The following is a 27,462-nucleotide window of genomic DNA, read 5'->3' on the forward strand; positions in this document are numbered from 1 at the left end:
AGGTAGGGGATTGTGATCTTCTAACCTAATTTTACAATGGATTATGAGGTTTTGGTTGGATTTAGTTAGGTGCTTGTGATCTTGACAAGGTAGTTAAAGATGTTTGATGGATTAATATGTCTAGTAAGCGAGCATGGTGGCTATTACATCGGTGGATAAATGGATCTTTAATAAGCTTGAAGATATTTGAATTTAGTTAGGCGATTGTGACCTTGAACCAAATTTCATGGTGGATTACAAGATTTTAGTTGGATTTGATTAGTTGATTGCGATTTTGAGGAGATAGTAAAAGATGGTCGGTGGATTAATTAATCTTGAAAAATTTGGATTTAGTTAGGTGATTGTGATATTGAACCAAATTTCTCGGTGATTTATGAGATTTTAGTTGGATTTAGTTAGGTGATTGTGTCTTCAAAAGATAGTCGGAGATGTTCGGTGATTATGATATTTTAGGTCTAGTAGATGAGCATGGCAATTATTATATTGGTGGATAAATAGATATTTAATATTGTTTGGAACAATTTGAATTTAGTTTGGTGATTGTGATTTTTGACCAAATTTTAGGGTGGATTATGAGGTTTTGATTAGATTTAGTTAGGTGATTGGGATCTTGACAAGCTAGTAAAGGATGTTCGGTAGATTATGTGAATTTAGGTCTAATAGGTGAGCATCTTGATTATTATATTGGTGTATAAATATATTTTTTATAAACTTGGACAAATTTGGATTTAGTTAAACGATTGTGATCTTGAACCAATTTTATGGTGGATTATGAGATTTTTGATGGATTAGTTAGTTGATTGTGATCTTGAGGAGATAGTCAAAGATATTCGATCTATTAATTAACTTGAACAATTTGGATTTAGTTAGGTGATTGTGATATTGAACTAAATTTCTCTGTGATCTATGAGATTTTAGTATGATTTAGTTAGGTGATTGTGTCTTCAGAAGATAATCAAAGATGTTTGATGGGTTATGAGATTATAGGTCTAATAAATGAGCATGGTGATTATTATATTGGTGGATAAACAAATATTAAATTAGTTTGAAACAATTTGGATTTAGTTCGGTGATGATGATCTTTTAACCTAATTTTACGGTGGATTATAAGGTTTTGGTTGGATTAAGTTAGGTGATTGTGATTTTGATGATGAGCTAGTAAAAGATGTTCGGTGGATTATGTGAATTTAGGTCTAGCAGGTGAGCATGTTGATTATTATATTGGTGGGTAGAAATAAGGGCCACACGAGTGACTCAAGGCGATGATGCCACTACTGAAAATAACTGGTAAACACGACAAGAGAAGCGGAGAGACTGGGGGTGATGGCAGTAGATGGACATTGATCCAGCATCCTACTTGCCAGTGCACTCTCCGTTCCCCGCTGATCCCGCTTGGTGTCCTTGTCCTGTTTGCGGATTTGTGTCACGCACTTGATTAAGCATCCCACGTTCTCCTAATGTGCGCCCTTGGCCTTGACGATAGGTAGCGCCGTGTTCTCAGGCGCGTCCCGTGGGTAAAATTCAGGTATGCGTCGATTGTCTGAGCTCTTGCTCGCCATTGTGCCGCCCAGCAAGGGAATACGGGATGTGGGATCAAGATAGCACACATAGCAACCCGCCACCAGGCAACAGACGCCCATCCGGACTTACAGGGAGCGGAGGTGGACACAAAGGTGGATGTTAAGCTCCATAGTAGTCTCAACAGTGTGCTCATCAGTAAGAGCAGCACGAGCAAGAAGATCCTGGACATACTCCTCTTAGGAAATAAAGAAACCATTAGAGGTAGAAGAAACCTCAATCTCAAGGAAGTAGTGATTTTAGTAAACATGGAGCAATTTGGATTTACTTAGGCGATTGTGATCTTGAACAAATTTCATGGTGAATTATGAGATTTTTCAATGGATTTAGTTGATTGTGATCTTGAGGAGATAGTCAAAGATGTTCGGTGTATTAATTAATCTTGAAGAATATGGATTTAGTTAGGTGATTTGTGTCTTGAGATGATAATCAGAGATGTTTCGTGGATCATGAGATTTTAGGTCTAGTAGATGAGCATGGTGATTATTATATAGTTAGGTGAATGTGATTTTGACGAGCTAGTAAAAGATGTTCGGTGAATTATTGTGAATTTAGGTCTAGTAGGTGAGCATGTTGATTATTATATTGATGGATAAATAAATCTTTAATAAATTTAAAACAATTTGGATTTAGTTAGAGGATTGTGACCTTGAACCAAATTTCATGGTGGATTATGAGTTTTTTGATGGATTAGTTAGTTGATTGTGATCTTCAATAGATAGTCAAAGATGTTTCGTGGATTAATTAATCTTGAACAACTTGGATTTAGTTAAGTGGTTGCGATACTGAACCGAATTTCACGCTGGATTATGAGATTGTAGGTGGATTTAGTTAGGTGATTGTGTCTTGAGAATATTGTCATAGATGTTGGCTAGTCTATGAGATTTTAGGTTTAGTAGATCGGAATGGTGATTATTATATTGGTAGATAAACAAATATTTATTTTAGTTTGGAACAATTTTGACTCAGTTAGGTAATTGTTATTTTTCAACCAAATTTACGGTGGATTTTGAGTTTTTTTGGATTTAGTTAGGTGCCTGATCTTGACAAGATAGTCAAATATGTTTGGTGAATTATTAATTTAGGTCTAGTAAGTGAGCATGGTGGTAATTATATTGGTGGATAGATGGATCTTCAGTAAAAATGAAACAATTTGGATGTAGTTAGGCGATTGTGATCTTGAACAAATTTCACGGTGAATTACGAGATTTTCAATAGATTTAGTTAGTAGATTGTGATCTTGGGGGATGTCAAAGATGTTTGGTGGATTAATTAATCTTGAATATTTTCGATTTACTTAGGTGATTGCGATATTGAACCAAATTTCTCGGTGATTTATGATATCTTAGTTGGATTTAGTTAGATGATTGTGTCTTCAGAAGATAGTCAAGGATGTTCCGTGGATTATGAGATTTTAGGTCTAGTAGATGAGCATGGCGATTATTATATTGGTGGATAAACAAATATTTAATTTAGTTTGGAACAATTTAGATTTAGTTAGGTGATTGTGATATTGAACCAAATTTCTCTATGATTATGAGATTTTAGTTGGATTTAGTTAGGCGATTGTGTCTTGAGAAGATAGTCAAAGATGTTTGGTGGATTATGAGATTTTAGGTCTAAGATATGAGCATGGTGATTATTGTATTGGTGGATAAACAGATAAACTGATATTTAATTTAGTTTGCAATTTGGATTTAGTTAGGTGATTGTGATCCTTTAACTTAATTTTACGGTGGATTATAAGGTTTTGGTTGGATTTAGTTAGGTGATTGTGATTTTGACGAGCTAGTAAAAGATTTTTGGTGGATTATGTGAATTTAGGTCTAGTAGGTGAGCATGTTGATTATTATATTGGTGGATAAATGGGTCTTTAGTAAACATGGAGCAATTTGGATTTAGTTAGGCGATTGTGATCTAGTACAAATTTCATGGTGGAGATTTGCAATGGATTTAGTTGATTGTGATCTTGAGAAGATAGTCAGAGATGTTCGGTGGATAAATTAATCTTGAACAATCTGAATATATTTAGGTGATTGCGATATTGAACCAAATTTCTCTATTATTTGGGATTTTAGTTGGATTTAATTAGGTGATTGTGTCTTGAGATGATAATCAAATATGTTTGGTGGATTATGAGATTTTAGGTCTAGTGGATGAGCATGGTGATTACTATATTGGTGGATAAGCATATATTTAATTTAGTTTGGAACAATTTGGATTTAGTTAGGTGATCTGGATCTTGACGAGCTAGTAAAAGACGTTCGGTGGATTACGCGAATTTAGGTCTAGTAGGTGAGCATGTTGGGTATTATATTGGTGAATAAATAATTTTTTAATAAACTTGGAAAATTTTGGATTAGTTAGGTGATTGTGATTTTGAACCAAATTTTATGGTGGATTATAAGAATTTTGATGGATTAGTTAGTTGATTGTAATCTTGAGGAGATTGTCAAAGATGTTCGGTGTATTAATTAATTTTGGGCAATTTGCATTTAGTTAGGTGATTGTGATATTGAACCAAATTTCTTCGTGATTCATGAGATTTTAGTTGGATTTAGTTAGGTGATTGTGTCTTGAGAAGATAATCAAAGATGTTTGATGGGTTATGAGATTTTAGGTCTAATAGATGCGCATGGTGATTATAATATTGGTGGATAAACAAATATTTAATTAGTTTGAAACAATTTGGATTTAGTTATCTGACTGTGATCTTGGATCAAATTTTATGGTGGATTATGAGAGTTAGTTTGGCGGCGCTCCACTTCTTCCTTGAGGAGCATGTGTAGTGTGGTGGTGCGGGGGTTCGTGCGCAATGGCGACTCCACGCATCTCCTGCGCCCTGCAACCCTCTCCTTCCCGGCACAGCAGGAGCAGGAGCAAGGATGCCGAGGCGGTTCAGGTTTGCCTCCACCTCCTCTCTCCCCCCTCTCTCACTCTGGTCTCCCCTTTCTGTCTCATTCTGCAGCTTCATTCAAGCATATATTTTAAATTGCTAGGTATTCCAGGTAGTTAGCCTATCTACGGACTACACCTACATTTGATGTTAGAACTCTGATACTAATTTATGTTCTTGTTGCATAGGTGAATGGTGCTTTAGCTTCAATGATCAATTTTATTGCTAAATACTTTTCCCACTGAAAGTGTCAAAGAATATACAACTTGGTATGAAGAAGTTTTCTTATAGGGAAATAAAGATTCTTGTATGCAGAACTATTTGGGCTCCTGCAGCTGTATCAGTTGGTTTTAGTTCTCAGATTTTTACTTTGCCTTTTTGGCAAAAAAATTGGATGTATGAATCTGAGATCTGGACCTCAAGTTCACTGTTTTTCTTTTCATCTGCAGTCGCGAGGAAGAGTAGGAAGATCAGGCAGAGAGGGTTTCACACACCTCTTCTACACTGACAAGTCTTTGCTTTCCAGGATTGCCATGGTGAGCTGCTGCTGTAATGCTTTAATTTTCTTTTGTTTTGTCACTTTGTTAAACTTTTTTATCTTATTCTGATGCTATGATTTGTGGTGAAAAGTCTCCTTTATTTTGTTTACCTACAGATCTTGAATGCACGATTGATAATTTTGTTGGATAGGTTAGAAATCTAAATTATAGACATTTTAAAGGATTTAGTTGGTAAACATGGAAAGCCAAGAAAAATATATAGCTTACTTACAATGGACCTGAAGTATGCCTAATCTTGGACTACATTTATTGCCTGTCATAGGTGTGTTTCTTTTATTCTATATTTGGGGGGTTCTAAGCTATTGAATTAGGAAGTATACAGTTTATCCGTTTGAGACCCGCTCAGTCTGTTGGCTACTGCAGGGAGCTTTGGATGGTGGTCTTGATCTTCCGCACAGTGACAAGAGAATTGCTGGCTTCAATAAGGATAAGAAACAGCTGGGCGTTGAGATTCATCTCAAATACATCTATGAAGGTCATGTTGCTGACTACATGAAGGTGAGTTCGATCCATTGCCCTCATGATATTATAATGCCATTTCTTCATTCCCTAGGGCTATCATTGTTGTATACATGAATTCTTTCTGGAAGATATATCTGGGCCTGATTCACCCATATAAAGTATCCTAAAGCAGTGTACTTTGTTCTTATTTCTGAAGCAGCTTACTGAATCTCGTTTTAACTTCTGCCCTACCCTATTTCAGTCAATAGCTGATGAGGAACCTAATAAGTACCAATCTCACTTCAGTGAGTACATCAAGAAGAACTGAAGAAGATCAAGGTGATTTTTCTCCCTCTTGTTAACATTTGTTCTCTCATTTTAATGCTATAAACATGACTACATGAGGGAGAGAAGAGAATACGACAAAGTTAGATGAGATTTGCAGTGAAGAGCTTTCTTTCATTTGTTTACCTACATATCTTGATTGCACGATTGATTATTTTTGCTGGGTATGTTAGGAATGCAAATGCCCCTTTATAGGAGCTTGAAACTTCAATTTTCTGATGGGGAGTTATGTGTGGTTTCAGGGTTACAGATGCCACAAGGCTTGCCTAACAAAGGTTCCCAGAAAAGGAATGGTTTGACCAAAAAAGGTGGTTCTTTCTTTAACTGTTTCGATCCTCTTTTATGCTAAAAGGAATGCTTATGTTTATGTTTTACTATTTGTAAAATAAACATATGTCAGGTTTTAGAGCAAATTTTAGGTTAAACATTTTCACTATTTGTATTCCTGGTTTGAACATATGCTAGAATCATATCTACTCCTGAAAATCTTTGTATGTATATGCAGTCGTTTTGGAATGGGCTATGATGATTCCTTTTTACTCCCTCCGTTCCAAATTACTCGTCGCAGAAATGGATGTATCTAGAACTACAATACAACTAGATACATCCATACCTGCGACAAGTAATTCGGAACGGAGGGAGTAGTATTTTAGGTTACACATTTCTCCTAAGAATCTTGATATTCACTATATTAGTATAGTATAGGCTTGTAATTTTCCTTGGGAATCTATATATCCAGTCAAGCTGGGATAGGCTATATTTTTTTACTCGGTCATGGCGATGGCCTCTGCCGACGACATGGCAACAGGTCAATAGTTCATGTTCTTTCTATACATTTTTGCAGGCTTTGCTCTCCAAGTGCAGAACACTTTCCCACTCCCCATCGATGACGATCTTCCTGTATGAGCATTTTCATCTGTGCTCCCTATTTTCCTTGCTCCCCTAAAAATGAAGCCATTAACTGTTGACTGTAATTGCAGGGTAGCTCTTTTAGTACCACAGAGGTTATTCCGAAAGGTCATTAAGCTTATTCTAATGCCAACTTCTGTAGAGGTGCTTGTCCTGGTTATTACAGTATGTTCCTTTTGCCAAATCAACAAAAGTGTACAAATTCCTTTAAATGGGTTCGCAAGGTATTTTCATTAGCAATGCCACAAGGCATCAGAAAGCACAAGTAGCGAGATTGTATTAAATTAATCTGCTAGAGTATGGTCATAACAGAGGGGCACTGTTTTTGAAAAAAAAATCTGTTCCAATTGTATAGGGCCCTCCGCAAGGACATTGATTTCATCAGGTGTAGATGTTTAGTTGAATAGATATTGTTCGTCAGTTTCTTAGTGTGTGCCTAGCTGTTTCCCCTTTTTACATTGCTTCTTTTCTGTAGGATTTCTTGAAACATAATAACTTGCTTCCACAATTGTAGAATGATCATGGTTTCTTTGCATCCCTGTACTTTCATACGATTAACAATTTCATGGCTATCCTAGGTAACAAACAGACATCATTGGCATTAGCCAATGCATTTCCGTTAAATGCCCTGCTGGCCGAGTGCAACTTCGTTGTTCTTTAGTGGGTATTTGTATTTTCCAAAAAGAAGTTGGTGCACCTCATAGTTGTTTTGTAGCCTGACTATTATGCCTAGATTTTGCTATATGATACAGAACTAAGTAGTTCACTATGTCAGGGTAGAGCTCTAATGACTACTCTCCTCAATCAATCTACAAGAGCCAAGATTATCTTTTAAGTAGATTCCATATCTTTGAACAACAGATTCTGATTCTTTTACAGAGATGTTTTAATGCATTTTTTATCAGTTGTGCTACTACATTTTACTAATGATTTGAGCTGCCTTATTCCCAGACAGTGACTATCTAAATTATTGACATCGAGGACGGGGCGTCGACCCGTTGGCTGGGTAGCTGGGGTAGCTGCCAGCCTCACCCGAGTTCGAGCCCCAGCTTTGACGCATGGTGCTCGCGGACTTTCTCCTATAAAAAATACCAACGTGGGTTAGCCCTTGGGTTGGTCTCATTTAAAAAAATATTGACATCCACTCAAATAAATATACAAGAGTTGTGGAACCACTCATCTTTTTAACAAGAAAAATATGTTTAGCGTCATAACAATGTCCAGGTCGCACATGCATACCAGAACACTGAGGGGTGGTCTTACAAATGACAACTACTTTCAGGTCGCACATGCATATTCCACGACCCTTCTTGCTAGCTCCAGTCATTCAATTTATCATTATATCCACCATATTTTTATGCTCGGCATTCCTAATCTGCCGGTCACAAGAAACTGTAGTATAATGTCAGGTCGCACATTCTTTTTGTTTCATGGTTCAGTACAGGTCTCATGGTGAGCAGCAGCACTAGGTTGCAGTATAATGTCAGCTGATTGCAACATCCTGAGTTATTTTATCGATGCTTTTCATTTGGTAGCTTGAATCTCTTTCAACTTTCAGTACACATATATTCTGATTTGTGCATGAATTTTTTTGGTGCAGGTATTGCGAGCTAGTCCTACCCCCTCCCCGCAGTTTCTGGAAAACGTGGGCTCCATTACCAGCAGTATCAAGATCGGAGGCGAGGGCTGAGCAGTTTCGGCGGCGAGCGGGCGATTTCGCGTTGGGCGCCCTCGTCGGCATTGGCTTTCAGCCATGGAGGAATCGACGTCTCGGCTTCACGACGACAAGTTACAGCGTCTCCACTGCCACCGCTTCTGCCCTGAGGTTATTTGGCGGTGGGCAGCAGCGTGTGAAATCTACTGCAGAGGATTTGGGCATTTTCCTACCGGTGGAAGACCTGCATCCAGCCCCACAAGTCCTTTACTAGCCCTCCTTGCTGCAGTTCCATCCTCTACCGTCAGGCCAGGCTGGTATGAGATTCTGGCAAGGATCTAATTTCATTACGTGTGTATTCTTCAGTAATGCTCCCAAATCTCTTCTCACACCAGAATTCCAGATACAATGCATCACGTAATTTCTTTTGTTTAGTTGCCACTAGCTAGATAATCACAGAATTCGAGTTAGATTTATTTGAACTACAGAGTGTCATACTGACGCTCACCCATTATTCATTCAGGTTATTTCCTGTTAATTTCTATAGAATAAACTAGATGGGAATGTGTTATTTTGCTGAGTGATCATATGGTTATAGCTAGGCTCCATTAGTTTGTGTATGGAAGTAACCTGCCATTCTCTCTTCAACCAACTGCATAAGTAAAATTATTGTGATTATCCATCTGATGACATGAGTAATTCAAATGTTGGTCTGTGTGCATGCTGTCAATGCTTGGCTCCTGGTACCTGTTTACAGTTAGAGTTATTTCCATTGCAATGAGAACGGCTGTTAATATTTGCTTTTTTTGGTTGAACCAACCCACAAACCAAGAGGAGTTATTTCCATTTTTGGTTGACCCTCTTCTCCTTTGTTCTCCTTGATAGTCCAGCAATCAGCAAGTTAAAAAGATTTAAATCAAGGTTTCCTGATAATTCTTTTGAATCTTCCTGTAAGGCAGGCTTTTCAGATATCCCCCTGTTAGAGTACGTAATGGGCCTAATGGGCCTGGTCTGGCGGTATAGCCCGTTAGTCTTAGGGTTAATTAGAGATAAGGGTCGCTTGCTTAGGGGTGAAGTAAAGCCTTGCTTGGGAGTCAAGTAAACCTCTCTATATAAAGAGAGGAGATGTATCAATCTAATCAAGCAAGAATTAAGAAGGAAATCCCTTCCCTCTTGCCCGGCCGTGGGCAAAAAGGCCCCCGGCCGGCCCTCTCGCGCCCCTTCTAGCAGCGCCATAACAATTTGGTGTCAGCTAGCTTTGGTTCGATCATGTCTTCACCGCCGCCCAACCCGTCTCTCCCGCTGTTCTTCGTCGCGCCCGCCCCCGCTGTCCTCACCCCGAGGGAGGTGTCCGGGGCGCTGCGGGACCTAACCCAGGCGATCCAGGAGATCCGCCTGATCTTGGTCGGGTCCTACGGCCACACCCGGCTGCGCTGCCCATTGCCGCCACCGTGCCGCTGTGGCAACCGCCGCACCAGGCGGCCTCCGCCGCGCTCGCCAGGCTGCTGTAGCAGCTGTTGCAGCTGCCATCCAGCGCCACCACCGCCCCGCCCTGGCTGCAGTGGCAGCCGCCACTCCTGGCGGCCTGCACCATGCCGTCGTGGCTGCCATGGCTGCCGCCGCACCAGGCGGCCTCCGCCGCGCCACCGTGGCTGCCGTGGCAGCCGCCGCACCAGGCGGCCTCCGCCGCTCTCGTCGGGCCGCTGCAGCTGCCATCCACCGCCACCACCACCCCGCCCTGGCTGCAGTCGCAGCCGCCGCGCCCGGCGCGACACCGCAGCAGTCGCTGCAGCTGCGGCAGCCATCGCCAGTCAGCTCCGGCCCCGCATCGCCTGCGCCGGCGGGAGTCCCGATCCACCAGGTTCGGTTCCCGCCCTCACCGTTACCGCTTCCATCTTGGATCGCTGCCCGCCACGTGTCGGCGGCGGTGAGGCTGCAGGCTGCTTCGCGCGGCCTCCTAGTGCGTCGGCGTGTGCGGGAGATGCGTGGTCTGCAGCTGCCGCTCCTCCAAATTGCCCTTCGCTGTGCAAAGGACCTCGATCTCGTCCGCTGCATCGGGGATCTTGGGCATGCGGTTTCCCCCACGGGCGGCGGGCATGCTGTTTTCCCCGCGGGCAGCGACCTCAAAGTTTGCGACATCGGCGGTTGGGGGGCCGCACCCCTCCTCGTCATTCTCCATTGCAAGCCCTCCACTCTTCCCTGTGCGGTGTAGACCAACAGCTATACACATGCACTCCTTTTGTCTAGGTGGTGTCCATGGGATCCAGGTGGCTGTACACGTGCACATCCGACGTGCGGATGGTGTCCACTTTTTGTTAAGGGGTCCAAAATAAAGCGTCCCGGTCCATTTCAGGTTGAGAGTAATAACACAGGCCGAGATGTAAAAGGCTTGTTTTTAGGTGTTAGGTTTGTGTTGCGTCGAGTCATGGTTATAGGTTGGTTAGGCTGCAGCTCGAGGACAAGCTGCATGTCCAGGTGGGGTGTAGTGTTAGAGTACGTAATGGGCCTAATGGGCCTGGTCTGGCGGTATAGCCCGTTAGTCTTAGGGTTAATTAGAGATAAGGGTCGCTTGCTTAGGGGTGAAATAAAGCCTTGCTTGGAAGTCAAGTAAACCTCTTTATATAAAGAGAGGAGATGTATCAATCTAATCAAGCAAGAATTAAGAAGGAAATCCCTTTCCTCTTGCCCGGCCGTGGGCAAAAAGGCCCCCGGCCGGCCCTCTCGCGCCTCCTTCTAGCAGCGCCATAACACCCCCATTTAATTAAAGGTGCATTCCTTTTACTTCCGGTGATATAAACTTAATTTGTCTAACCTTCTGTGCATAGGGTCTCCTTCACATGAGAGATAAAGATGTTCCTTGTACAGTATTTAGGTTCTGTAGTAAAATAATATATTTTTTGATTGGTTGTTCTTACTTGTCAGTCACACAAGCCTTTATATTAGGCCTTAGATGCTATTAAGTACTAACTGTTAACCCTTTGTAGTTGAAGAGCAGAATTTCCACTCCCTAGTTCATATTTCTCTGCGCCTTATTGTAGTTCCAAAAATGCATTTTGATGGTGCAACTTGTTGGTTGCCTGCTATTATTGTGAATATTTGATTATGCTTGATAGCATCACTATCGAAGATGGCCTCATTAAAAATCTTAGTTGGGGAGTGAAATTTGCTTTATTAGTATGTACTGAATTTTCTTATACAGTCATAAGATGAATTTCTTCCTGTGAAACTGAGGACCGAAGGCAGGGGCTAGGATTATTGTGTATATTTACATTACACAGGGTCAAAATGATTCTAGTGCTCAACAGTATGATAGTGACCCAAAAGCAATAGTTTAGCCCCTGCATAAATCATGGGAAATCCCACGTGCATGGAAAATGAAGGACTCAGAGGTTAACATAATCCATTTTATATATACAAACTCTATTAAGGACCCAGGTTGAAGACTTATTCTTCACCCTGGTCAATCGACCAAGTGATGACCGGCTCAACCATGTAAAATTATACCCCAGGAGGAAGCTCCTATTCCATTGTAGGCTCTCTGTTTGCTACACAAGAGAAAGAAATTAAGTGTGTTGTTCTAAAAAGGGTGATTAGTCAAACATGATGCAGAGTCACTTACTAGTAATTAGTAGCTGCTACGACGGAGGATGATTTACTCATAGAATTAGTTGTTGTTTGCTAGTTTTTCACTACCCATTTGATAACAGAAGAAAATTAAACCCCATGTCTCTGTATGAAAAGGTGCACGAACTTAATGGTCCAAAATTTACAGAGAAATATGCATGATATCAGTGTGATTACCTCATGGTTTGTTTTTTACACCGTCCAAATCTAATTAGCATATATATAGTCAAGAACGGTCATAGCAACTAAGGCAATGGGTAGGTATGATGCTTAGCGCCTTTCCTTTGTAGATACTAATCAATTCAAACTTTTAAGTATATACTGTCCTTTGTTGTAAAGCTGCAGAGATGTCAAACCTTTTGTTCAGAATTTGATATCCAAGCTGCAGAGGTGGCACATAATATAGGGCTGGAGAAAGAGAAACTTTTGTGAAACTTAGCTTGTATGAGACTAATAGAGAAGCTGCAAAAAATAATTTGAACCTAACAATGATAAAAAGTAGGTTGCCCTTGTAAATCTGTCAAGTAATTTTCTAAAACAATTTTACTCAAGGATTAGTTTAACTATTGAGAGATCCTAATCCTGTTTGTACGTCCTTCTTGTTTTAGCAACTACTGACCTTGTTCATGGATACAGGAACCGGGAAGAGCAAGATGATTTTGCAAGTTTTGGTTCGGTTGACACTTATGTGTTTTTGTTACTGATTTCTAGCTCCTATTTTTTTATCTTCTTTTGAAAATGTAACCCCACTGATTAGTAGGATCAATAATTACCATAATAAAGCTGCCACACTTGCCTTCTTAGAAGATCCATTAATGAAACAGGGCAAATCTCACCAATTGATGTTTTTTTAAAAGAAACATAGACTGATACTGTTGCTAGTAGTTTACATGTAACGCCCCAGACACTCCCGCCGGTGGTCGTTACTCCTGGCGGGATCTAGACTGGCCCCACAGATCAATACTAGTCTTTTCTGCACACTTTGTCCTCACTCGTGCGCACTCGGGAGCAACTTCCCGGTTGGTCACCCATCCTGAAACTACTCCAAGTTGAGCATGCTTAACTTTGGAGTTCTGTCCAAATGGGCTTCCGAAAAAGGAATTCTTTATTGATATGAGTAGTCTATCATCCCTAATAAGCCAGGCTATCACATACACCCCCACTCAGAGGAACCGACGTCCTCGTCGGGCCACAGGAACGTTCCCTCTTGGCACAAACGTCCGTGCGTCCAGTCCGGTACATGTGCCATGCCGTGTGCCACGACGGGTCACAAACGTCATGAACACCTGTCCGCAAACATCCGTGTAACCGCGAGGGTCGGCTCTGATACCAACTTGTAACGCCTCAGACACTCCCGCCGGTGGTCGTTACTCCAGGCGGGATCTAGACTGGCCCCACAGATCAATACTAGTCTTTTCTGCACACTTTGTCCTCACTCGTGCGCATCCGGGAGCAACTTCCCGGTCGGTCACCCATCCTGAAACTACTCCAAGCTGAGCACGCTTAACTTTGGAGTTATGTCCGAATGGACTTTCGGAAAAGAAGGAATTCCTTATTGATATGAGTAGTCTATCATCCCTAATAAGCCAGGCTATCACATTACAGTAAATCGAGAACAGGTGACATCATCACATTTGCATGGGCATGTCTAGGTTTTGCCTCTCAAGGAAGACACACCCATTCTCTTCCGAGTTTGAGTTTAACATGTACTGTTCTATTTCCATTAGCACTATGCATTTCAGTTTTGGACACTCCAATGGCGACATTAGGTATGCTTAGCAAAACTAACCATTCTGGAATCAACACGTCATATGACCGAAAATACATGGGCTTTAGTTAGCTCGTATTAATCGTGTACATGTTTATTGATCCAAAAAAGATGTCTTGTAAAACCGAATTACATAAGCATTTAAGTGTAAAACGTGATCCGGATGATGGCATTATCCTTAACTATGCCTTGCCATGATATGTCCATACCTATTCAGTGTGCTCTTTCACTTGAGAACAATAGTAGTTGTAGTAAGTTTTTCCAAAAGTTTCTGCCAAAAATCACTATGTTAGAGCCACTGGTGTTCCAAAAGTTTAACTAGTGAAATAAAATTATAGAGACTTCATTATTAAATTACACCGCATATTCCAAAAGTTTTTTGTAATGTGTTCGATTGTTTTTAACTAGTGAAATAAAATTACAGAGACTTCATTATTAAATTTTACATATCTTCTGCTGCCTCGTTGACCTTAGTTAGGTAGCAGTTCTATGTGGTATCGAGCTGGTCAACAGAAATTGCATCCGCGTACTGTGGCATCTGCCACAACGCAAGCATAGCTGCGACCTTGGTATCTAGCCTCTTGCAATTTTTCTTCAGCTTGTAGTTTGGGTACATGCGGTGTTAATTTTTGTTGCATGTTCTACTGTTTCCTGATTCTCATGAAGGTACAAATATCCAATTTCAAAAGAAAGGCATTTGCCTCCAACTACCATTGTTTCTTGAAGTGGTTTCTATTAATTGAAGCAAGGTTCATTCTTTAGTTCTGTTTGGTAGTTGAAGCGATCCAGGTGAGGCCGCACCATATAACTAAGATCTACTCCCTCTGTCCTACTAGTGTAGTATAAAAAACGCTCTTATATTATAGGATGGGATGGAGGGATTAGTTATTATCAATTTGTCATTAATCATGATGAACTCCATGGAAACATACTACTGTTTTCTCCTCTTTGCAGAATTCCCCTAGTGTGAGTCGACTTTAGAGCTCTAGCGTAATTGCCTTATGAAAGTCACCGCTTGAATTTGATGAGTAAATAGGCAGTTTTTCGATTAAATTAATCCATGAATGAATCATGAGCATGACATGGACAGCATTGATAACACACTGGTTACGATCTAACAGAGCATGTACTACGCACATAGTAGAAACATCTATGCATATTGCTAGTACTGCTACAACAGAAAGAAACACGAGAGGGATAAACGATGTATACCCTCCAATCGGCCACGCGGCGGCGGTGGCGGTGGCAGCAGCCGCGGCATCCTCAGTGGCCTTCTTGTCGGCCTCGGCCTTCTCAGCAGCGGCACGGTCGGCGTCGGTCGACATGGTGATGACGAAGGTGATGCGGACGTAGATGAACAAAAGCGAGCAGTCGCGTAGTCACTACCCAAAAACCTAATCGCCCCTCTCCCGTACAGCATCCGGAGAGGCGGGGTTTCGGAGGCCTGCTCTCCCGTCAACCGTGTACGCGGTGAACGGGACGGAGTCGCCGGCGGCAGCAGCAGCAGAGGAACAACGTGGGCGCGGAGGCGGAGATGGAGATGCGTTCTGTTTTTGCGGTGGCTAGGGTAGGCAGCGCCCCACATATAGCGTGGAGAGACGTGGGCTGAACCCACGTCCAAGTCGGTAGCCCATGATCCGACGTCTTAGATCGTGGCTCTACCTGTCAAAGACTCTCCGTTCCTGACCGGCAAAAAGAAACGCATAGGAGTGAGCTCGGCTCGGCTCAATCCCGCGGCGCGGCGCGGCGCGTCGTGACGAGGCGAGGCGAGCAGAGGAGGAGGAGTGCGCGAGGGCTTCTTTTCTTCTCAACCTCCAATAACATGAGGGAAAGAATCCCTTATAAACCACTCCAACTCTCCTTCCACTTCCGGGGTGGGACTAAACTTCCCACCACCTTGTCATGCCACCTACATGGGCCCTTAGAGATTAAATCTGAAATTGTCATATGGGCTCTAGGCCCATCTCATATTTCAACAATCCCCCACCAGATCTCAGGGGCCCACTTGTCCTTTGTTCCAAACGCTGTTTTGATATACCAGCATCTCAGTGGAGACCGATTAAGGTTGAGCTCCACCTAGACCAAGTAGTTACACTCCTTCACAATTGAACAATGGACTATGCCTTGAATTGTCAGTTTGGCGTCAAGAAGTTTCACCACAAGTCTCACTGATACGAGGCTGCCGAAGGACGACCCCTCGGGTGGAGCATATTAGTCACACTCCTGGCCTGTTCATGATCTTGCTAGAGATCACCCCAATCTCATAGACTGTGACTAGCAGTCGGGCTCATATAGGTGTGTTCCTCCAAAGATCGCTCTGTAGGATAGCATCTTGCTTATACATATAAGCCTTGGGACACATTAAGACAGTAGTCATCCTTCCATACAGTTTCCGAGAGTATTGCATCTCCAACGGAGTGGGTTAGTAAAGTTACTCTCCTCAGTTCACCGCTGGCTTGTTTTCCCAGGTCCTACTTCACAGGATCTCCGATCACATAGGTTGGGTTACTACCATGGCAACTCATGTGGATCTCATACCCATCTCCCTTGATGCGTTATCTATCACAACACGTGATAGCCGTTTAGTGAAGGGATCTGCCAGATTCTTAGCTGTTTGGATATAATCCAACGCTATCACTCCGGAGTTTCTCAATTTTCTGACAGCTTTCAATCTCATTCTTATGTGTTTGTTGGACTTCATGTTGTCCTTTGAACTCTTCACCTTGACAATAACTGTTTGATTGTCGCAGTTCATAAGGATGGCCGGAACCGGCTTCTCAACCACTGGCAAGTCCATCAACAGATCTCGAAGCCATTCTGCTTCGCCACCCGATGTGTCTAATGCTGTTAATTTTGCTTCCATTGTCGATCTTGTTAAGATCGTTTGCTTGCAAGACTTCCAGGAAACAGCACCACCTCCAAGAGTAAACATATACCCAGTTGTGGCCTTCATCTCATCAGCATCAGAGATCCAATTCGCATCATTATACCCTTCAAGTACCGACGGGTATCCGGTATAGTGAAGTCCATAGTTCATAGTACCTTTCAGATAGCGCATAACTCTCTCAAGAGCATGCCAATGTACATCACCCGGTTTGGAAACAAATCGGCTCAGTTTGCTGATAGCAAATGCGATGTCAGGCCTCGTTGCGCTCGCTAGATACTGGAGTGAACCAACAATCTGAGAGTATCTCAATTGATCTATAGTTGTGCCTTTAGACTTTCGAATTAGCACACTAGAATTATATGGTGTTTGAGATGGTTTACAGTCCGAATATCCAAAGCGACTCAACACCTTCTCGACATAATGGGATTGCAGAAGTGTAATCCCACCCTCATCATCTCTCAATAGCTTGATGTTCAAGATAACATCAGCCACTCCAAGGTCCTTCATCTCAAAGTTCTGAGATAGGAAAGTCTTAACCTCCTCGATCAACTTGAGATTAGTCCCAAATATCAGTATGTCATCAACATACAAACACAGTATAACTCCTTCGCCCCCACCATAGCGATAGTATACACATTTGTCGGCCTCATTAACAACAAAGCCAACAGATATCAACGTTTCATTAAACTTGTCATGCCATTGCTTAGGCGCTTGTCTCAGGCCATACAAAGATTTCACCAACTTACACACCTTTCCTTCCTGACCATCTATCACAAAGCCATCAGGTTGTTGCATATAGATTTCCTCCTTTAGCTCTCCGTTCAGGAAAGCCGTCTTAACATCCATCTGATGAATGAGAAGACCATGCGAGGCCGCCAATGAGAGTAATACTCGAATGGTGGTCAGTCTGGCCACAGGTGAATAAGTGTCGAAGAAATCTTCTTCTTCTTTCTGGGCGTAGCCCTTGGCCACAAGCCTAGCCTTGTACTTTTCTATCGTACCGTCGGGCCTAAGCTTCTTCTTGAACACCCACTTACATCCCAATGGTTTGCAACCATAAGGACGTTCAGTAAGCTCCCAAGTCCCGTTAGCCATGATGGAATCCATCTCGCTACGGACCGCATCCTTCCAGTAGTCAGCTTCTGGAGATGCATACGCTTCTGAAATAGAAGTGGGATTATCCTCCATGAGGTATATGAAGAAATCATCACCAAAGGTCTTTACAGTCCTTTGTCTCTTGCCCCTACCAAGGGTTTCCTCATTATCCTCCTCAGGATTTTCATCATGTGTTTGTTTATAATATTCCATCGGAATGGCAGGTTCAGGAGTCTCCTCAGATTCCTGTCTAGAAGTGCTTTGTACATCTCTCATGGGGAAAATGTCCTCAAAGAATGTAGCATCCTTAGACTCCATAATTGTACCGACCTTCATGTCAGGTACCTCAGATTTCACTACTAGAAACCTATAGCCAACACTATTCATAGCGTAGCCCAAATTAACACAGTCCACAGTCTTTGGTCCAAGCTTACGCTTTTTGGGGATCGGCACATTAACTTTCGCCAAGCAGCCCCAAGTACGTAAGTACGAGAGTGTTGTCCTTCTCTTGGTCCACTTCTCATAAGGAGTGATCTCGTTATCCTTTGTCGGAACTTTATTCAGGACATGACATGGTGTCATTATAGCCTCCCCTCACCATGCCTTGGATAAACCCGATGTATCTAACATGGCGTTAACCAAATCAGTTAGAGTACGGTTTTCCGCTCTGCAACCCCGTTTGACTAGGGTGAGTAGGGAGGCATCCTCTCGTGAATAATGTCGTGTTCCGCACAAAAGGCATCAAACTCTTTCGAGAAGTACTCTCCACCACGATCTGACCGGACTCGTTTAATTTTCTTTTCAAGTTGATTCTCAACTTCTGCCTTATAGATTTTGAAGTAGTGTAGAGCCTCATCTTTAGTATTTAACAGATACACATAGCAATATCTAGTGGAATCATCTATCAAAGTCATGAAATATTTCTTTCCACCTTTAGTCAACACACCATTCATCTCACAAAGATCAGAATGTATGAGCTCCAGTGTGCCAAGTGTCTCTCCTCTGCTGCCTTGTGAGGCTTGCGAGGTTGCTTAGATTGCACAACGAATGGCACTTAGAACCTTTGGCTAAAGTGAAACTCAGGATTAAATTCGATTTTGCTAGCCACGTCATAACGCCGAAACTAATGTGACAAAGACGTGAATGCCAGACTTCAGATTCATTAACACTCAAATGAATATTGTTCACGACTTTATTACATAGATCTGCAAGAGAAAGGCGGAACATGTCTCCGCATTCATAACCCTTTCCAACAAATAGTCCATATTTCGTAACAACTAATTTATTAGACTCGAATACCAACTTAAACCCTTCTCTACATAGAAGGGAGCCACTAACGAGGTTCTTCTTGATGGCGGGGACATGCTGCACGTTCTTCAGCTGCACGATCCTTCCCGAAGTAAACTTCAGATCGACCGTGCCAACACCAAGAACAGAAGCACTCGCGCCATTCCCCATCAGTACGGACCCGTGAACTGTGGCCTGGTAAGAAGAAAACAATGAAATGTCAGCACACACATGAACACCTGCACCTGTGTCGACCCACCAATCGGTGGACGGCCAAACTGAAAATACAGCAAATAAATTACCGTACCCAGATGCACCACTCTCATTGTTGCTCACAATCATATTGACAGACTTGGAGTCCTGCCCTGGCTTCTTGTACTTGTTTGGGCACTTGTTGGCCCAATGTTAAACCGAACCACAAGTAAAGCAGCCCTCATCCTTCTTGTTCTTCTTGAAGGTCTTCTTACCCTTCTTCTTAAAGTCGGCACTCCGTTGGACACCGTTCTTTCCCTTGGGCTTGTGGGAATTGGAGTTCTTCTAATGCACCATATTGGCCACAGAAGTTCCTTCGACCCCTTTTCCGTGCGAGTCCTTTGCCCTTGAATTCTGCTCAACACTCAGATGGCCAATGACATTCTCCACAGAGAATTCACGCCTCTGATGTTTCAGAGTGGTGGCAAAGTTCCTCCAGGAATTGGGGAGCTTAGCGATTATGCAGCCCGCGACAAACTTGCCCGGTAACTCGCACTTAAGAAGCTCAAGCTCCTTAACAATGCATATTATCTCACGAGCCTGCTCCAACACAGGACGGTTTTCAACCATCTTGTAATCGTGGAACTGCTCTATAATATACATCTCGCTCCCTGCATCGGCCGCCCCTAACTTAGATTCGAGCGCCTCCCACAAGTCTTTGGCAGACCGCATATGCAAATATGCGTCAACCAGCTTATCTCCAATCACGCTCAGAACTGCCCCGAGGAACACGACAGTGGCCTCCTTGAACGCCTTCTCCTGTTCAGGAGCGATCGTTCCTGTGGGAGTCACACCGGCGACACAGAACACGTTCATGGCCGTGAGCCATAAGGTGGTTTTAGTCTGCCAACGCTTAAAGTACGTCCCCGTAAACGGGGACGGTTTCAGTGCAGCAGCAAGACCAGAATTCGAAAAACTCCTACACATATTAGGTTTTTGGATTGATGAGTAAATAGGCAGTTTTTCGATTAAATTAATCCATGAATGAATCATGAGCATGACATGGACAACATTGATAACACACTGATTACGATCTAACAGAGCATGTACTACGCACATAGTAGAAACATCTACGCATATTGCTAGTACTGCTGCAACAGAAAGAAACACGAGAGGGATAAACGATGTATACCCTCCAATCGGCCACGCGGCGGCGGTGGCGGTGGCAGCAGCCGCGGCATCCTCAGCGGCCTTCTTGTCGGCCTCGGCCTTCTCAGCGGCGGCACGGTCGGCGTTGGTCGACATGGTGATGACGAAGGTGATGCGGACGTAGATGAACAGAAGCGAGCAGTCGCGTAGTCGCTACCCAAAAACCTAATCGCCCCTCTCCCGTACAGGATCCGGAGAGGCGGGGTTTCGGAGGCCTGCTCTCCCGTCAACCGTGTACGCGGTGAACGGGACGGAGTCGCCGGCGGCAGCAGCAGCAGAGGAACAACGTGGGCGTGGAGGCGGAGATGGAGATGCGTTCTGTTTTTGCGGTAGCTAGGGTTGGCAGCGCCCCACATATATATGTGCGGCCGCGCGTGGAGAGACGTGGGCTGAACCCACGTCCAAGTCGGTAGCCCATGATCCGACGTCTCAGATCGTGGACCGGCAAAAAGAAGCGCATAGGAGTGAGCTCGGCTCGGCTCAATCCCGCAACCCGCGGCGCGGCGCGTCGTGACGAGTGGAGGAGGAGGAGTGCGCGAGGGCTTCTTTTCTTCTCAAGCTCCAATAGCATGAGGGAGAGAATCCCTTATAAACCACTCCAACTCTCCTTCCACTTCCGGGGTGGGACTAAACTTCTCACCACCTTGTCATGCCACCTACATGGGCCCTTAGAGATTAAATCTGAAATTGTCATATGGGCTCTAGGCCCATCTCATATTTCAACAGAATTTACCTTGCATTTTTTGTAAGGTATGGGAGAAAGATTTTTTTGTAGAATGTACCTTTATAACATAATACATGATGGGCAAATGTCGTTAATGAATTTGTTGCAATTCTGGTTCATCGTGCACCACATGCAAATACGCATGTACTCCTTCCGTCCCAAAATAAGTGTCTCAAGCATAGTATAATTTTGTACTCCTCCATTTAATTATAAGTTCAGTTCAAACTCTAGGCAATAGTTGCCATTTAGTTCAGTTCAAGTTCAGTTTTCTGTGCATTTAGTTAAGTGTTAGGAGCAACAAGTGGAATCCAGTTCAGTTTTGTTCATAATTCTGCATATGTTGTTCTGTTCAATTCTGCAAATGCTCATAGAGTCATAACGTTCAAGCAAACACTGGAACATTTTGCCTACACGTATACAAGTAGCGACTGGAACTCTTATTCAATCATAACATCCAATCAGAACTACAATATTTAGTTCTCTTAATCTTTCCCTCCATATTCAGTTAACATGAGTGGCTCAGTTGAACGCTTCGTGCACTTTGCAGCATTTTGGCATGGTTTTTTACACCAACCGACTCAAGTCTGCTCAGAACACAAACCACATGATGCGTCGAGGTAGCCTTGTCTTTTGGACCTAAGCAGTGTGTTCCAGGGTGGTGGCGACATAGAGGATGAGCGCGGTGGCCCTAAAGCCGGGTGCAGTCTGTGAATGAAGATATGTCAAATGACACTACATCTCTTGAAGCTCTCCGATAAATGGAGAACGTAGGCCGTAGCCAAAACTGAAGTTAGTGACCTCAATTGCTGTCAGATGAAGAAACTTAGAGCAGGAAAATGTATCTGTAAGAATCAACTCGGGGTGGCAAACACTACCAGCCGGAAGCATTTTAAGGGCTGGTTCGTTCCAGCAAGGTATGCAACATTATAATGCTAAGCTACTCACCTGGACAATGAGATCATGAATTCAACTCTTATGAAAATTGAAGAACTGGCAGATTCTTGTACAATCTCGACGCAGATACATTTAACATGAGAGATGAAACAACTCTGAATCCGAAGAGCAATGGAAGTTGAAATCATCAACTAGCTGTGGCCTGTCGCTTGTTCACCACCATCAGACAATCTGAAGCCAGAATCATCACTAGCCGGTAGCCTTTCGACATAGCGAAATGCAGACCTTTGGTCAAAGCTGCTATTGCTTTAGCCAGTTCTTGGATGATGAGCCCTTGAAGAGTCTGGACAAAGCGAGCCAGGACATCACACCCCCACTCCCATCATTTGATCATCAATGAAGTACTGCAGCATCAGCATTACTATTTATTAGTAACCATCTTGGCACTATCGATGATGGCTCACACCTAGAGGTAGACACCGGGGAAACAAGACGCCGTTGGATCATATCAATATAAGCCTCCTGATCTTATGCACAACCCTTTGCGGTACAGGACCGCCTTTGCTGTTTCGAGCCTCGTTGGGTGCATCCCGTGGGAATTGATATGTAACAGCAATAGCAGTGGATGTTTCTTCCTTTTGACTAGAGTTATTTTGAAAGTAATTATATGCTTTGGATTATGCGGTAATGAATGGTTTCTACTTGCTATGCTGCTCCGTCTCTTACTGTTGAGTGATTGGGCAACAAAATCTCATTGTTTTACACACACGCGCGCTCACAAGAACAACTACAGCTACGTACAGGCGTACAGCGAGAAGAAGAAACTGAGGGAAACAAGTAATTAAGCTTAACCGAGTTACCACCACAGCCTATCATCATCGTCCCCGGCGAGGAGGGCTCGGAGGAGGAGGGGTGCCCCGGAAGGACTCCCAGAAGACGGGCCAGTTGCGGCGGGCCTCGTTCCAGCCGAGCAGGGATCCCTCCCTGGCGGGGTCCCAGCTGGCGGACACGATGCCGTAGCTCACGCCGGCCAGCGCCGCCCCGAAGAACACGAAGGACAGCCCGTAGGGAATGAAGCTTGGCACGTCCACCTTCGCCACCTTCTTCAGGTAGTAGAAGGCCGGGAAGAAGGCCAGCCCCAGCGCCAGCGGGAGCCCCACCGACGCCCCCACACGCCGCATCATCCGGTTCGTCACCACCTCCGGGATCGCCACGTCCCTCTCGTCCTCCTCGTCATCCTCCTCCTCGTCGTCTTCATCTTCTTGGTCCGCGGGGAGCTGCTGCTGATCCTGCTTCTTGTCGCCGCGCCGCTTGCTCTTCTTCCCGGGCCGACCGATGGTGATGACTTTGGGCTCCGCGGCGTCGCCCCTCGGGTTCTTGTTCCTGCGGGCGTGCAGAGGGCGCGCGCGGCTGTGGGGAGTGGCTACCCATTGGAGGCGGGAGATAGAAGTGGGGCTGCGGGGGAAGGCAGCGGCGGCATGCGCGCGCGGCGCAGACAGCGGCAGCTCCATGGCGAGAGCTAGCCCCGTTCCGGGTCACTGGCAAGAGGACATCTTATCTCTAACACGCACGCGGGGACGGAGACGGACGGCCTAGAGCACCCACACGCACAAGTCCAGACTTTCAAAATGAAAAAATACCTTTACTTTTTCTGCGAATAAAAAATACCTTTACTTTATGTTTACAGGAAGGAATTTTTTGTAAAGAAAATAACTTTTTAACAATTTTTGTACTATAACCGTATTATCGAATCTAGTTCCAGTACCAAAACAACCAAACCATCTAAGCTTGACCACCACATTTCGAAACCGCATAGATTACATCGAGGTTCAACCCCTTCCGTCCTTCTCCATGCCCTCGGTGAAAGCTCTAAATCCCTCGGATTGGACGGCGACGGTGCTCCGACGGCATCATTTTTCTTCCTGAAGACACTGCCCTGACTTTGGTTGGGTGGTCGAGGCTTCGGTGTGGTTGGTCGGCTGCCGGTGTATCTTCAGTGCTAGTCCCGTTCGGTAGCTTGAGGTGTCTATCTTGGCTTGGCCGGAGGCGATGGCGATGTCGGTGGTTTGCTTCGCAGGGTGAGGTGGTCGTGCTTGTGGTCCGCTTCCCGGCACCGTGTTGGCCCTGTTCATACTTGCTCAGGGGTGAGCAATTCTATCGCCATCGGCGGCGTCCTTCGATCCCAAGGCGAGAGGGCAGGGGACCCTCTTCGGAGATAGAGACAGACGAGGACGCAACAATGGTTGGCCTCAAGGGAGTTGACGGAGTGAGGTCTTTCTTCGGCGGCAAGCAGCTCACCTGACTTAGTTTCTTCGATGACTTGACCTCAACACCGAGGGCTCTAATGCTCAAGTGTTCTTGGTGCATTTGGAGCATATTAGTTGTTACTTAGCATCTTGTATCTTTTGTCGTTTCTTTTCTTTGTGTTTTTTGATCGATTGTATCTTGTATGGCTCGAATGTTGCTTTTATCTATAAAGCGGGTGGAAACCTTTTGCGGTGAAAAAACTACATTCAAAGCGATTGATGGGTACAACAATTCCACGCACGTCCCAACAATTTCAGTATAAAGGAGACCAATAAAAGATGTAAAACCTTGAACGGGGGCAAACATAAGATTTTGGAGCATTTTGAGCTAACAAATGTGGGGTTGTTTGACAAGAAGTTCACCATGGGGCAGCCATGGCCCCAGCACCCCCGTCCCTCGAGCTGTATTACTGCGTCCCAGCACAGTCGACAAAAAAATAGAAGAGAAACAATAGAAACTAGGGGCAGGGAAATCAAATTGTTTGAAATTATAGTAGACACTAGGCAATTTGAAAACATATATTAACACTAGGTAAATTCCTGAATTCTACATAATGAAAAAAACATTCATTTCAATGGGCACTCAAAAAGTGTTTTCTAGGTTTTTTAGATCGAAAAAGTTAATCGGCGAACGCTTGTCTGATGAGTATCCTATGGTCACAATCATCCCATTGGCTCCCGCGCGCCCGAGAAAGTCTGTATCCCTGCTGGCTCCCATCATGCACTCCCACCGGACCGCCTTTGATGTTCACAAAAGAGAAACTAACTTTCTAGTAGAGGGAACTAACACAGGACACAGTACTAGCATACAAAAGTGATTTTTACCGGTTCTTTTTCATGGGGTTTTCACACAATTTGGTGTACCCTGTAAACACTTCAACAATATTGAGGACAATGTTGATGATGGGTCAGTAAGGGCATTTATAGGAAATGTAGTTGGAAAGGTAGGGGTGTCGGTGACAAAGAGGGCGTCAGGCCATCTCGATGCACAAACCAACCATGTCATCGTAGTGCTCCAGGGTGATTTTTGCACGATGCCTCGAGGTTAAGGTGGATGCGAGCTATTCTCGCCAACTGGTGTGGTATACCTAGCTGTTGTGACAATCATGTAGTTACGCAGTTGCATATGCTACAATTATCAACATGCCAACTATTTTAGTTAAAGAACTACACTGCTCATGTTGCAATTACCAACACAATGATTAAGTAGTTATCAGGTTGCGCATGTTAAAGTTATCAACATAGTAATTATATAGTTACCAAGCCGAACTTGTTATAGTTACCAACACAATGAATATGTAGTTACCAGGCTGGTCATGCTAAAATTACCAACATAGTAATGTTGTAGTTATTCGAACGCTCATGCTATAGTTATCAGGTTGTTCATGCTAAACTTGTGAGGCTACTCATGATAAAGTCGTCTGGCTTCTCATGTTATAATTACCACGATGTACATATTTCTATCAGGATACTCATGCTGAAGTTACCACACTTCTCTTGTTAAAATTACTAGTCTTCTCAACCAAGCTTCCCATGCGATAATTACCAGGATGCTCTTGCTATAGTTATCAACATAGCAATTATTTGTTATCAGGCTGCTCATGCTATAATTGCCAACATGATATGAATATAGTTACCAGTTGCGCGTGCTACATTTGTCGAGTGTTTTAGGTCACATTCACCATTGTAGTAATCATGTAGTTACATGGTAGTTGCGGCGAGATATAGTTTTAGAATCAACTATCCACGAGTGGTCTGATAACCTACATAAAGTTCATTGGTAACAACACATTAACATTTATGGGTAACTCTTGTAGTATCAGGGTGATAACTTTCAACTTACAAAACATTGAAATGTTGCAAAAAATCAAGTTTTAATGCCTAGTAATTTCAATGTAATTAACATGGTAACATATGTTCAACATATCTAGTAACTTACGTAGCCCAAGCCTGGTAACTTCTGACACCAAAAAAGTCGTTGAAATATACCAATATGTGATCTAGTTTCAAAGGTCTTGTACTTTTTTGCTAGGCTTACCACAATGCAGTATTATTATTTTTGCTAGCCTGCCACAATCTTAGTACTCTGTTCCTAAATTTCATTCATTAGTTTTCTGTGGCATGGTGTTTATTTAGAGTTTCAGAGACATAGAAACACAAACATTGCTTTATTCATACATAACATTGAGACAGTCAAGTTTACAAATACTAGATATTCAAGTACTAGATAAACAAGTTCATACATAATTGTCAGTGAAAACATAGATTCATACTGATCAAGGGTAAAGCAATCTCATCTAGCGAACCCTGGTAGCTGTTTGTGGATGTATGTTAACCTGCCTCCTCGCCCAATCCCAAGAGTAAAGACCTGGAGGGAATGAGCTTCTCACATCGATTAGCGAGCGTGCACCGTCCGATCGATTTCCCTGCCCAATACTGGACGTCTGATCTCGGACCAGATCGCTATGGGCCACCAGATCTTTACCGCGATCGTGCTCGGCCGTCGGATAAAATTCCAATTGCCACCGGGGCATTTTCATCACTTAGCTTATTGGGCCAGGAGGTGATAGACATACGCGACCGTAGCCGCCTTCTGCCCTCGCTGCTCACTTCCCCCCACTCACGAACCCTAGCTTCTCTCTGCCGCCGCCGCCGCTCGGTTTGGATTTGGAGCTGACGTGCTTGCCTCGCCTCAGGTCTGAGTCCCGCACTCTTCTCAATCCACCCTTCCTCTTCCCGCGGCCGTTCCTCGCGGCTAGGCTGATTTCGTGCTCTTGCTGCAGTTGGTTTCGGATTTGGCCGCACGCTCGCGGCCATCGTCCGTCGTTTGCTCGGTCGTCGCCATGGGAAAGGTTCGTTCTTCTTTCTTTGTTAGTCCTTTCATTTTTCATGCTCGTTGTGCGTCCGTGCGTGGCTCACCCCGTGGTTGTTCTTTGCAGATGAGCAGGGAGGTGGTTAGGGTTTGGTGCGAGGGTGTGTTCCTTCTTTGGATTTGGCCGTCCTTGGTCATGCTTTTCTGTTTCAGGTGCGGATCTGAACCATCCACATATGCGTTTATGTTTGTTAATTCTTTAACTGTCCGTTGTTGCCATT

General features: G+C 43.8%; 2 protein-coding genes across 2 annotated transcripts; one reads left to right on the forward strand and one right to left on the reverse strand.

Annotated features, from left to right (window-relative positions):
* Positions 1–4,393: 4,393 nt before the first annotated feature.
* Positions 4,394–5,893, forward strand: LOC141021549 (large ribosomal subunit protein uL18-like). Its single transcript, XM_073497373.1, has 4 exons — positions 4,394–4,480; positions 4,924–5,010; positions 5,398–5,532; positions 5,738–5,893. The coding sequence occupies exons 1-4, from the start codon at positions 4,394–4,396 to the stop codon at positions 5,801–5,803; spliced, it is 375 nt and encodes a 124-aa protein (XP_073353474.1). The 3' UTR covers positions 5,804–5,893.
* Positions 5,894–22,774: 16,881 nt separating this feature from the next.
* On the reverse strand, positions 22,775–23,667 carry LOC120963090 (protein PAM68, chloroplastic-like). The gene has a single exon (XM_040387457.3). It carries the CDS (start codon positions 23,572–23,574, stop codon positions 22,939–22,941), a length of 636 nt encoding a protein of 211 aa, XP_040243391.1. The 5' UTR covers positions 23,575–23,667; the 3' UTR covers positions 22,775–22,938.
* Positions 23,668–27,462: the final 3,795 nt, after the last annotated feature.

The sequence above is a fragment of the Aegilops tauschii genome, chromosome 4 (genome assembly GCF_002575655.3).
Source record: "Aegilops tauschii subsp. strangulata cultivar AL8/78 chromosome 4, Aet v6.0, whole genome shotgun sequence".
Lineage (NCBI taxonomy): Eukaryota > Viridiplantae > Streptophyta > Magnoliopsida > Poales > Poaceae > Aegilops > Aegilops tauschii.

Bases quoted from the DNA above. Each gene is read 5' to 3' on its own strand.
- LOC141021549 (XM_073497373.1), top strand. From the start codon at position 4,394: ATGGCGACTCCACGCATCTCCTGCGCCCTGCAACCCTCTCCTTCCCGG. The intron at 4,481-4,923 runs GTTTGCCTCCAC...TTTCATCTGCAG, and splicing joins AGGATGCCGAGGCGGTTCAG to TCGCGAGGAAGAGTAGGAAG. The intron at 5,011-5,397 runs GTGAGCTGCTGC...TGGCTACTGCAG, and splicing joins TGCTTTCCAGGATTGCCATG to GGAGCTTTGGATGGTGGTCT.
- LOC120963090 (XM_040387457.3), bottom strand. From the start codon at position 23,574: ATGGAGCTGCCGCTGTCTGCGCCGCGCGCGCATGCCGCCGCTGCCTTC.